At 42.3% G+C, this 13,106-nt stretch overlaps 1 protein-coding gene across 3 annotated transcripts in view; it reads right to left on the bottom strand.

The window, feature by feature from the left end:
* Positions 1-13,106, bottom strand: part of VPS8 (VPS8 subunit of CORVET complex) — a 300,342-nt gene that overhangs the window by 184,731 nt on the left and 102,505 nt on the right. For all 3 annotated transcript variants that reach the window (XM_089671617.1, XM_089671621.1, XM_089671618.1), the window contains exons 26-27: positions 9,839-9,911; positions 9,188-9,307 (exon numbers count right to left, since the gene is read on the bottom strand). In XM_089671617.1, coding sequence (XP_089527743.1) covers positions 9,188-9,307; positions 9,839-9,911 — 193 coding nt within the window. The remainder of the gene's footprint in view (positions 1-9,187; positions 9,308-9,838; positions 9,912-13,106) is intronic.

The raw sequence follows: 13,106 nt of genomic DNA, 5'->3' as shown, positions 1-13,106 counted from the left end.
AATTTTCCAGATCTCAATTAAATTGAGCACCTGTGGAATGTGCTGGAAAAAACAAGCCCAATACATGAAGGCCCCACCTCACAACTCAAAAGACTTAATGGATCTACTGCTGACAGCTGGACACTAGATACCACAGCATAACTTCAGATATCTAGTGGCATCAATGCCTCAATGGGTCAGAGCTGTTTTAGTGGCAAAAAGGGGACCTCCTTAGTATTAGGTGGGTCATCCTAATGTTATGGATGACTGGTGTACTGCATGTGCCCATCCTAGTCTAAGAATACTGAGACTTTCTTTGTCTATGCTCACCCCCATCACTGACACTTTTACATGCTGAGAATGTAAAGTACAGTAGTTCCTAATTTTTTTTTACTTTTTCACATGACTGAAAAAAGCATAGGGGTCCTACCAGGGGTGGACTGACAACTTATGGGGCCCCTGTGTCCTTTCCCAAACTCAAAAATGCCTATGAAAAAGATACCAGGGGCACCTCATTGGGCCCCCTACTGACCCAGGGCCTTCGGGCAGTGCCCGAGTTTCCAAATGGTCAGTCCACCCCTGGGTCCTACACAGATTTTACAAGGTAACTGATTTCTAACATTGCATAAGAGTTACACCTAGTGGACAATTTAGATACAAATATTGACTGGTTTTTATTTTTTCAAACGATTTTCATTCCACCACATCAAGTATTTATGCACCCCAATGACCCCACCCAACAAACTTTGGTCAAACCCTACCTACTCCTCATTCTAAATTCAAAAATGCATAAAAAAGCACAGCACCCAAAAATGCCAGCTGATGCATGACAACACAGCTGCCTAATGCTACAAAAAATTCATCTATACACACATGCAGAGATCTAAATGGGCTCCAAGTGTTTTGCTTTTTTGGGGGGGGGGGGCCCAAAACCTGATCCAGCCAGCTCTGGCTGGAGCAGGGAAAGGTTTAATGTCTTTAGCTTTTCTCTGACCCCTCCTAGGCATTCCCTTGGAAGAAGCAATTGACTGCAATGGATTCCTGCAGCTGATTGCTATGGTTTTCAGGTGAGATAGGTTTGTGGTCAGATGTTTCCTGCTTACAGCATTATTCACCTTATGCCAACAGATATGCTTGTACAAAGATCTTCCAAGCCAAACATTCTTCAGTGGCTGGATCATATGTGCCATATACTGTCTGTAGGCACCTTAAAACAGAACTCCATCCTCAATGGCCCTCACACTGCCCTCGCTGCCAAATGGTACTTGGCACCTATTACCATATGTTTTGAGATTGACTGGAGGTGTCCAGGTTCTGGGTGGTGGTGTTTGAGCTCATTAACCTCCACCAGCAGCTGACCCTTTCAGTCTCTCAAGTCTTGGCATTGCTTGGCATCCAGGATGACGAGCAAAGGCCACAGTATACCAAATTTCTAATTTCTTACCTATTATACTATGCCAAGAAAGAAATTATTCTCAAATGGAATGCATCCTCCCCCCTCTCTGTTGATTCCTGGGAGAAAGCTGGTAATGAAAACCTTCCCATGTATAAATTGATCTACATTAATAGGAACTGCCCACGGAAATTTGACAGGGTATGGCAGCCATGGCTGGCCCAATAAATGAGCTCCTCCCTCTGATGTTCCATATAAGCATGGGTCTGGACATGGCTGTGATCCCCTCTCACTTGTGCTCTAGGATGTATGTGCGGGATGATACTTTTTGTGACCTATGTGTTTTTTTTGTGATGCACTATACTAGACCATCTGTGTGTTATACCCATCTCACTGCCAATACCGGTATTCTTTTTCCCCTGCTATCTATGTGAATTGTACCAATGCCATTGCTTTCAATATAGGAACATTTTGGTTGTTGGTCTGTCCCCTGTTGTGGGAATTAAAAGGTTTTTTCCTTTTTTTTAACTTCGTGTCTGATGTTAAATTTTGGACAGAATCATAGCCAGTGTCTTCCAAACCCTTCCCCCACACCTAGACTGTCAAGCTGCGTTGTCAACATGTCGTCAGGGCCATTACAGTGGGCATTACATTTAGCAGTCTGTATGCTAAAGTAGGACATCCAGGATTGATAAATCCACTGATTAACAACTTTTCCTAGTAGCATTCTACTAAAACAGACTGCCCCTGCTATACCCATGTCTTCTGCCCACCCAAGCACCACCAAGAGAGACTTACAGTAAATTATGGGACATGTATTGTATTTCCTGGACATACTGTAAATCAAGTTCCTCCCTGTAGAAGACATTATTTAGAATTTTATGGTAAATGGACTTGTCAAATGATCACTAGGGGATGGGGTGCTTTGTGCATGTATGTTGGAATTCAGCTTTAAAGAGTAACTTCATTTTTGTTGAGAAAAAAACATTCCCCTCTGGGTGATTATGTACATTTGAGGGATTTTAACAAACTTCATTGCAGATTCATACCTTCTGTTATTCTGAAGAAACAGATGTTTGTTTGTCTATGTCCATGTGCACAATGAATCTGTATGAGAGTGATTTTATAATTAGCACCTGCAGGGCTTTACTGACCAAACTAGCAAGGTCTGCATCTCATTAGATGTGATTTCTCTTTGGGAGCATCTCATCAAAATTGAACTTTTTGTTGCAGGGGATGCCAAAAATCTAAACCTGTATCTTAATGCAGACTTCTGGGAAAATCAATAAGCCAATCACACAAGCAGGAAATTACATTTTCATGGGGCGTTCTGTACGCCATCTGTGTACAGAACACCTCCAGTTTGCCATATTGCATTTTACAGAAAATTACAGCACTGCAAATTAAAAAGAAAGGTAATTTTTAATAACATTCAATTACAATATGACTTGAGTTGCAATTGTATACACTATATTGTTTTTTCTTATTTGTTAATTTTTTCCCCATGAAGGTGGAGTTACCCTTTGAAGGGAACCTTTCCATTCCCCATGAATGTATGTATAGCGGTATCTTCATAATCCACTCCATTGCCTCAAACAAAGGTACTCCGTCTTTCCCCAAAACAAGCAGGCTGAGCTGAATTAACAGCGATGCTATAGATAGGCAAATTTTGACTTTGATGCCATCAGAAGCAAAGCTCTAGTTTCTATCTCTAACCACTCTCTCTGGCAACTGAAGTATACATGGAGCAGTGACTCACATGAGGGGCAGAGGTGTTTTTGATATCAGGGCTGAGAGTACCAGCCTGGCTTCACTATGTTGTATGAAGGGCAACTTGGTGGTGCCCAACAGGAGAATAACTGGGTATCTAGTGACAGACTGGAGCAGAATTATTGTTCACAAAATAGGAATTGTTTATATGCTGAACAGTTCAATTTTGCAAAGCAGACAAAGACCCATATGGGTCAAATGCTCTGGAGGAGCAAGAGAGGGTCGGGCAGTAAGTGATGTGCTACAATCTGGCTTTGTGAGTTTATACTAATAGCAATAAAGCTTGTTTGACATTAAAAACATAAGTATGGCCTCTGTGGTTGTACTCTGTAAAAGATTGCCTCAAAGAGACTTTATTTAAAGAACAACCTCCAACCCACTGATATTCAACTTCACCACACTCCTTTAGTGGCAGGAGTCCCAACTCTGTACATGCTCCATGTCAGATTGTGTTGAAGCTTACAGAGAGTTAATGATTTCCTCCACTTCCTCAACAGTGTTTGGGCCTGCTGGCTGTCTGCTTAGGCCTGGATACCTCACCCTAGGTAGGGAGGAGTTCACATACTCCCACAAACACTGGGTATTTTCCATGGGCCTTGACAAAGCAATGGAGCAGCAGAGGAGTGAAGTGATGTATCAGCAGGTGACAGGTTGCTTTTTCAAGAGAACCTCTCATTTTGCTCTGAAAGGGCAAAGTGGCAAATTCCCATAAAGTGTGTCCATATCATAGAGTGGTCTTCAGTATCTGGGAGGAGAAGCAAAAGGACACTGGGTTCAAAATTCTTTTTAATGTAACATAATGAATTTCATTAGAAAACAAGCTTCTCATTTTAAATTAGCCAGAAATTGACCAGGGAAGTGCTTATCAGATAGAGAATATTTTGAACACAAGTTCGTTATAGCAAATGTAAAACAAAAATGGATGCGTGCAGAAGGAGGAGACAGAATGAAGACGAGAGATTTCTAATTAAAGATAGAGTGTTGTTGCTGTAATGGTTATACTAACAGATAAATTGGATAGATATGATTAAAGGAGAATCTGGAAGGAGCTCAGTGCATTTCAAATTCTTCTACTGTTTTTATGAGCCTCTAGTGAATGACAGGACCTCTGGGAACACTACCATCTCTAGACGTATTACCCTCAGTAATTAGAGGACCTTGAGGCCTTCAACCATTTGATGTTGGCTGGAAACTGACTTTCTGTTATGATGACATCAGAAAGCAATTTACACAGCTTAGATATAAAGGTTTCAGAAAAATATAACCAACTACGTGAGCAGTATCCGTTAATTCTAAAAGGTAGCAACTGATATTTCACCAATTTAGTGATGCAGAAAGAGAAGTTAGCTATATCTTTATACATGTCAAGAATTTTAATCAATATGGAAATTAACTTGTTATGTTTGACAATCACAGATCATTTGATCGTAAACAGTTGTTAACTGAGCCAAACCACTTAAAGCATATTCACACTTGTTTGCTTTGATAGAGCAAAACACTTGAATTTTGCTGCATGAAAATGCAGTTCAAGTAAAAACCCATTCTCTCCTATGTTGCTGGTTCACATGAGCTGCATGTGTGAGGACGGAATCTCTATGTGCCTATTCACACCTAAATATGTGTGTTACCATATGTGCTGCATGCACATGGGGCAATGTAAAATCAACCTAAAAATGAAATAAAGTATAAAGGGCAGCCAGATAAATGTGTGTGGTGGTTACCGTTGTCGCATATTACCACCCAGTACTGACCAGCTTTCTTTTTTTACTCATCTATTTGAGGTGGTTTTTAAACATTGCCAGGATACATTTCTATGCAGATATTCCAACTTGAGATTGATTCCTAGACCGATATGGAGAAAGCTGGGCTTCAAAACCGTTTTTTTCCCTTCTGTCTTAAAATGGGTTAGCCGACATGTGGAATGAAATGCATTCCAGTGCTCAGTACTACTCTCATTATTCTCAACCACATCAATCTTTTTTGTACATAGACCACATTTTTGCGCTTACATCAACTCTTCTCCAGGGGTCTTCTTCTTCCATTTGCCTTTATCCTGGTCTGATTGTGACTTACTCTCCATGACTTTGGATTCTCTGCTTTCTATAGGATCTTTCCCATATTGGAAATTAAAGTGGAACTTTAGTCAGAAAATTAAGTTCTGCTAGATCACTTCAAGCAGGCCCCTTTTGCAGGTATAGCTATGTAAAACATTAAAAATAAGTGCCTATACTGTTTAAATTCCAGCAATACACGGTCTCATCCTGCTTTGCAAATGCTCAGTTGCTCTCTATTTTTTGTCACTGCGCCGACAATGTAGAGGGCGATCTGTTGACAGCCTAAAAATTTACTGCTGCTCAGGGGCACTGGGCTTCAGCAAAATAGCAGTCTCTTGCAAGAAGAAATAGGAACAATGCTGGATGTAATTTACAACACACCCTAATTTTGGTAATATAATTATTAATGTTGAATGTTTGTAAAGTTCCGCTTTAAATGATTCCTTACTCCATGACCCTGCTATCTGCTTGTACATCCAAATAGAAGTGTAAGTCTATTTCTCCATGTTTGGTTAACTCTCCAGTAATGTCACGAAAAAAGAACGCTCAAAAGAGATTACACTTGGACCATATACTTTTAACTCTCTCCTCACAATACAAATCTTCTCCTACCTCGGAACTTGCTACTAGAACATGTTGGCTGCGATTTAAACCTTTGCTTGTCTAACTTAGAGAAACAAATACATTGGACAAAATTCCAAAACTTCCATAAAGGGAACAAACCACTTTGTTAGCATGTAGGCTTCATCGTTTCACACCTTTATTTAAATCTTACCAACTTAAGTTCACAGATAGCCAGCTAACTAGTAACCCCCTAAAAATTACCCAGATTTTTCAAACTCACCTATCTCACTTTTATTCATCTCTACAACCTTAAAACTAATCATTGGCAGGTTCTCTTTTTTTTTTATAACATAGACCTTCCTAAGCTTTTGCCTGATTTTCACTCACTTTTTGAAAAGGATATATCTTTTTTTTTTTGGAAGTTCAAACTGCAATTAAAGCTAGCAAATAACCTAGCTCAAATAGTTTTACTGCCATTTATTATTACAAAAAATGCTGAATGCCTTGGTCCCAGGTTGGCCTCAACTTTTAATAATCTTGGTAAAGAACACATTTGTCATTAATCCCTTACAGCAGCTAGTAGTAGGATTCCCAAACCATTGACAAATGATACAAACTGGTTTTATTTTCTTACCTACTGTATTTTCTTGCTAAAACCCAACATCAAGTTACTAGTGAAAATTTTAGCCACTTGTCTAAGTTCTAATATTCCTAGTCTTGTGTTTCTAGATCAAGTAGGTTTTATACTTGGTCGTCAGGCTGAAGATAACATCCGTCACCTTCTTCATCTTCTTCAGAGCTAGTCAAATCCCAAAACATTACCTCTCTATTGCTGTCTTTAGATATCAAAATAGCTTTTGTTAGTCCTTCCAGGGATTATCTTTTCTTTGCTCTTCACAAATGGGGGTTTGGAAATAATTTTCCTACTTGGATTCAAGCACTCTGTAAAGACCGACAGGTGTTTGCAAAATACTCCGGTTTCAGGTCAAATACCTTTCCTACCCAATGCGGGACATGGCAGGGCTGTTCCTAATCTCCCTTGTTCTTTGTTCTATCAATCGAACCCTTGGCTTGGATGGATCGCTGTGATCAATATGACTCTTACCTAAGTTACTGTATTATTTCAGGGTCTTGCCAGTGCAGATCCCTCCACATGTTTTGTGTTCTTTTCAGGCCAAGATCCTTGCCTTTATATAGTGTGACACTAGACCATGGCTTGTAAAAAATTGCTTACTTCAACCTTAGCTGCAAGGAGGATTGGGAGGTCCATACATAACCAGTTATTTTATGATTGCAAATATTCCAATTCGCACTTCTTCACATGCAGGTTAATGTCAACTTAGAAGCCTGTTTCTATTGCCCCCCTCTCCTCACAAAATCTCCTTTGGTTTCTGCTGTCTGAGCGAAGAGCACATTCTAGACCTAATACCTCCCACTCTCTTTAGGTGTGGTATTTGGTTAAATATTATGCCAAACGTTCATCCCCCACACCTCTCTTTAATCCAATTGTTTTGTAACCTATTTTCACTCCTGGTTGGGAATCTATGCAAAGTTTTTTTTGGTGGTTGGGCACAAACTTGACTCACCTGTATGACATCCTTTGTTCCTTTGGACTTAAAGGATAAGTTCACCTTTTAACAAAAAATAATAAATGCACATTTTTTTGCAGGTAAAAAAAATTAGCAAATTAGCATTTTCTATATTTTGTTTTAGGCACCTGGAAAGCATTGCCTAGCAAGACTCCTGCAGACTGTCAGTGTAAGCTGTCTACTCATACTTTGTACGGGCACTTCAGTTTTCCACTGATTGGAAAAATCAATGAACTACCACAGTGCTGAACAGCGCCTTGGTAATTCATTGAGAACTACAAGTCGACAACTGCAACAGGGATTTGTAGTTTCCCATTCACAGAACTCTGAATGAATGACACAGTCAGGAAGGGGCAGCCCCGCACGGCTGCGTTTTTTTTCAAATTGTGACAGCTAGCAGGGGGAGAAGATCCCCTGCTAGCTGTCACAATGGGTGATGGGGGGGGGGGGGGGGAGGATGCAGGGGCTGGGCCCTGAATATGGGTGTAACATGTTACAAAAGGTGAACTCATCCTTTAGGTCCTTTGAAACCCCTAAAGAATAGCTTAACATACCATCTACAGAAACTTTTGATTATGTTCAATCATGTTCAAATATGTGTTCACCTTGCTTTGTTACTCTGATACCCCTTTACAGCTTACGGCATTTGAACACTGTTGTAATACTGACCCTCACACCCTTAGAATTATTTCCACTATCTACCTGCTGCTGCTAATGTCCTGCTTTTCTTCACTGCCAGGTTACTTGTCAAGTTGGGTCTCTGACCTTGAGATTGATATATCTCAGGGAGATTGGTAAGATACATGGGTCAGTACATCTAACAGCTCTATCAATGTCTTATCTACTAAAACCAATTACAAAGTGCTAACGCGGTGGTATCTGGTACCTAATTGTCTATCTTGCATGATACCAGGCTATCCCTAAGTTTGTCTCAGGGGCTGTTCTGTACGTTTAGACATATTTTCTGGGATAAAAGTGGTCATTTCTGGTCCCATACCTATCAACTCATCTATACTGTCTTGAAAGGACCCCTGCGGAAGCACCCATTACAGGCTTTTTTAGGTAGGAAACTGATTGGTGATTGTTCTAGGACTTTTACTTGTATGGCAGCGAAACAGACCATCGCGTGTGCCTGGAAAAAAAACAACTACATGTATAAACCTACAGTGGATATAAAAAGTCTACACACCCCTGTTAATATAGCAGGTTTCTGTGATATAAAAAAATATGAGACAAAAGGTAAATCATTTCAGAACTTCTTCCACCTTTAACATGACCTATAAACTGTACAACTCAATTGAAAAACAAACTAAAATCTTTTGGGGGGGGGGGGGGAGAAAACATAAAAAACTAAAATAATGTGGTTGCATAAGTGTGCACACCATCTTATAACTGGGGATGTAGCTGTGTACAGAATTAGGTAATCAAATTCAAAATAGGAGTCAGTACACATTTGCCATCATTTAAAGTGCCTCTGATTAACCCCAAATAAAGTTAAGCTGTTCTAGTAGGTTGTTCCTGACATTTTCTTAGTTGCATCCTACAGCAAGTCTACATATTTATCTTTTTATGAACAAACTGCTAGGCATTAAATCAGTAGAAGTTTAAGAGGACCTGCAAATTAAAAACACTGTTGTAATGCCGTTAACAGCAATGTCATATGCTTGCATGCTGTTGTTTGCACTTCATATACAGTGGTGTTATTGTGGATAGTCTCTCACACCTAGTATTAAATAGGGTAGTTACACATCTGCATTCTTAGAAAAAGAAAGACGGTAATAAACTATAGTACTGGGTTATTGATTATATTAAAGTATGAACTACTTTTTTCCACTTACCAGTGCCAAAACATTAAGGAACTCTCTTGTGTCAAAGTGCAACAGTGTCCTGATGTAGGGGTACACCTCTTCTTCACAGGGTGCCTCTGGAGAATGCAAACGTATTAGGAACTCAAAAACCTGTAAAAACAAGTGACAGTTAAATAGGGCTGACTTAGATTAGTGCCCTGCTGGTATATGTTACCTCCATGACTCCCAAGAGCAGTGGTCTCCAAACTGCGGACCTGTGCTTGCCTTTATCCAGCCCTTGGGCCACTATTCCTCCCAGTGATACGAGACACTATTTTGCCAGCTGGCACCAACAATAGAACACTATTCCTCCCAATCATACCAACGATGGGGCACTATTTCTCACCCTAATACCAACTGTGGCTATGTTTACTCCCACTGATGCCAGGAAAATTTCCTTTCCCACTGGCCACAGTCCGGCCCTCCTAAAGTCTGAAGGACAATAAACTGGCCCTTTGTTTAGAAACTTTGGAGATCCCTGCTCTAGAGCACCGCACAAAGATCATTTATTTGAATTAAATGGTGGTAATATTATTTATGTCCCTTAGGAAAAAAAAGAACCAGATATGTGTTGTACAGAAAATTAAGCATACCAGTCATGTACAGTTTAAGGAAATAATAGTAATTTAAATAAGCACCAACCTGGTTTTTCACTTGTGGGACGAGGTCTTCTGGAATGTCACCTAAAGGATATGCTCGCCCAGCCAAACTTGAGCTATGGAAATAGATAAGGGAGGCATATTACCAAGAATGCCATAAGATGATATTGGGGGGAAAACAAAATAAACTATCTCCAATATAAATAGCTACCCTAGTAAAGCAACTACTAATAGCAGGTTAAAAGAACTTAAGAGAGTTTTTCCTAAAAAAAAAAAAAATATGGGCAATTTGCTTCAATATGATCTTGCAATGCCTTGGCTACAGAGAACGGATTGGCTTTATGCTCATGAGTCAATCCAATTAATGGTCTGCTAGGTAACCCATTAAGTACAGTACATAAAAAGTGGCCATTTATACTGAAGTATTATCTGTTGTTCTCTATGAAGGAATAAGGCCTATGTTCTTCATTTCTGCTCAATAACCTATATATTGAGGTTCAGTCCTCAGGTGCCCCCACTTAGACAGTGGACCTTTCCTCTTTTTTTGTAGTTATTACCTATTACACTTTAGAGATGTTTCTCAGAAACACTCCTGATATAATGGTACTAGAGGTTCTACAGAATTTCAAGTGTATAACTAGTCTTTTCAAATCGATTGGCTTAGGCAGCCACCCTCTTTCTGAAGTCCAAATTGAATTTTAAAACAAACCATAACAGAACCTTTTTTCTTCACTGGTATAATAGAATGAAAAGATAAATGCACTTTCATATAAAGTGCATTTATCCATTTTGCCTAACCAGCTGACCAAAAGGAACCCACCCTAGAGTCATACTTATTTGCATCTCAGATGCACAATCTGTTGCAATATTGACATGCTCAGTACAAAATCTTCTTGCAGTGTCTTTTGGAATCATCTCCTGAGCATCTCCAGCCTTAGGCATAGGTCATATAGAAGCTTTTGGACACTGACTGTGCAGGTGTGACCAGCAGCAAGACGATTTTGACTCAGGAAATCAACACTAAGCAGCAAGAAGATGAGAACATCCTCTCCTGCATCTTGGGAGGGGGTACTTTATATCATAACAGCTATAAGGGAAGACTTGGTGCAGTTTAGGTTTGACTCTCCCTTCCCTCCTTTCCAGCTGATTGCTAAAAAAAAAAAAAATTAAAAAAATTAAAAATAATGCTGTGGTTATGTAATGTTTGGGTACCGAGTCTCCTTTACTCTTTAGTTTACATCTGGTGGGTCCTTGTTCTGAGTATCCACGCCCACCTGTGTGATGTGAACACTTCCTATTGGTGGTGGTGCAAGTTCCAGTGGTGGGGGTCCTCTCACAGAGGCAGCATAAGAACAGGGAACCAAACCTTAAAAAGATGACAAGCAACTGAAAAGATCTAGTCTCTGGGGCAGGAAACAAGATATCCAGAGCAAAGAAAAGGCGAGTATTGAAGACTATCTTATGTGCCAGAATGAGGTATTGTCAAGGTCCTACCTTTTCCCTGAGGTTATGTTACTCCATGTGCTGGCGTCCATCTTGGATTCTGCTGTGCATGATGGGAATCCTTTTATGCCTTCAGGTCTCTGTGGTCCATCCCCCAGAGGGGTGTGGCTGATGACATATAAGCCTGTGGCCCGCACATGCTCTTTGCACTTGTGTCTTGGTGTTGCTATTACTCTGTTCTGACTCTCGTGACTCTCCTGGTATCTGATTCGGCTTGTGACTTGACTATTCTTTGTATTCTCCCTTGATCTGACCCTCTGTTGCTGAACCCGGCTCGTGACCTGTGATTCTCGTCTGCTGTCTTGTACTGTTTTGTCCTGTTGTTGTTGACTCGGCTTGTCTGACTACTCTTTTGTCTCTTCCACCAGCTACACGCCATTGGCGGCGGCCATTACCGCAGCTGAGGTGTCTCGGGGGCCGCGACCTGGTTCCTGGCTGCGTCAAGTCCATCCCCACCATCAGGGGCCCTGGTGAAGGGCAGCCTGGGACTTAGACTCCGCGCCCTGAGGGACTTCGGTCTGTGGGTAGTGGTTGTCGTCAGCCAGTGCGTTACATTGTTAGGCCTGCCTGTCCGTTCCTCGGCCCCTGCCCTGACATTACACAAGTGCCATGAACCCTGACGGTGCAGGCAGGCCTTCGCTCCCAATGCTAGTCGCCAGACTCGATCAACAGGATCACCTGTTGGATCAATTCGCTCAGGCGTTGCAAACCCTGCTTGCACGCACTGCACACCTTGATCCTGGTGCTATTAGGCCGGTAGTCACTCCAGTGGTCTCTCCCGCAGCTTCTCCGCCTATTGCGTCCACCACCTCGACGGCTGCATCAGCGGCGCCCAGAGGTATGACTGGTTCAGCCCCTCTTCCACAGCGCTTTGGGGGTGAGCCTAGTCAGTGTCGTGGGTTCCTCAACCAGGTGGGTATTTATTTTGAATTAATACCCCACGCCTTTCCGTCTGAGAGGTCAAAGGTGGGGTTCCTAATTTCCCTACTCTCAGACAAGGCCTTGGCCTGGGCAAATCCCTTATGGGAGAGGAACGACCCGGTGATTCAAGATTTTTCCGGTTTTGTCGATGCCTTCCGTAGGGTATTCGACGTACCGGCTCGTTCTGCCTCGGCGGCCAAACTGCTCATGACCATGCATCAGGGTTCACGGACCGTGGCCGAGTACGCTATAGAGTTTCGTACCCTGGCGGCAGAGGTCGGTTGGAACAATGAGCCTCTGGTGGCTGCGTTTTCCCATGGTCTTTCTGACACATTGAAGGACGAGATTGCAGCTAAGGAACTGCCTGTGGTGTTGGAGGAGCTCATCTCTTTCCTGATCCTGATTGACACCAGGCTCAGGGAGAGGCCTTCACTCAGGGAACGCCTGCGGAGGCCTTCCAATCGACTGGCACCTGCGTTTTCTGTCCCACCCGTTCCTCCCTCTCCTCCCACGCCTCCTGGGGATAGCTTGTCTGGTGGGGAACCCATGCAGCTGGGGTTTGCTCACCTTTCCGAGGGGGAGCGGGCCGCTCGGCGTCGGGAGGGTCGCTGCCTGTACTGTGGCCTCGGTGGGCACTTTCGGCAGTCTTGTCCGGTCCGTCCGGGAAACGCTCGCACCTGAGATCATGTCGGGGACGGATCTTGGGTGGAGTTTCCTCGTCCCCGGCGTTCCGCAAGGATAAGCCACTGATCACCGTGGTCCTTTCTTGGACAGAGGGCTCGGTGACGGCCCAGGCGTTGGTAGACTCTGGGGCCGGTGGGTTGTTCTTGGACAGCTCGTTTGCTGCACAGCACTCCATTCCCCTGCAGGCTCGCGCTACCCCATTG

This window comes from Staurois parvus, unplaced genomic scaffold (assembly GCF_062004578.1).
Source record: "Staurois parvus isolate SC_StPar_1 unplaced genomic scaffold, SC_StPar_1.0 ptg000011l, whole genome shotgun sequence".
NCBI lineage: Eukaryota > Metazoa > Chordata > Amphibia > Anura > Ranidae > Staurois > Staurois parvus.
This window is presented reverse-complemented; position numbering and strand designations above follow the sequence as displayed.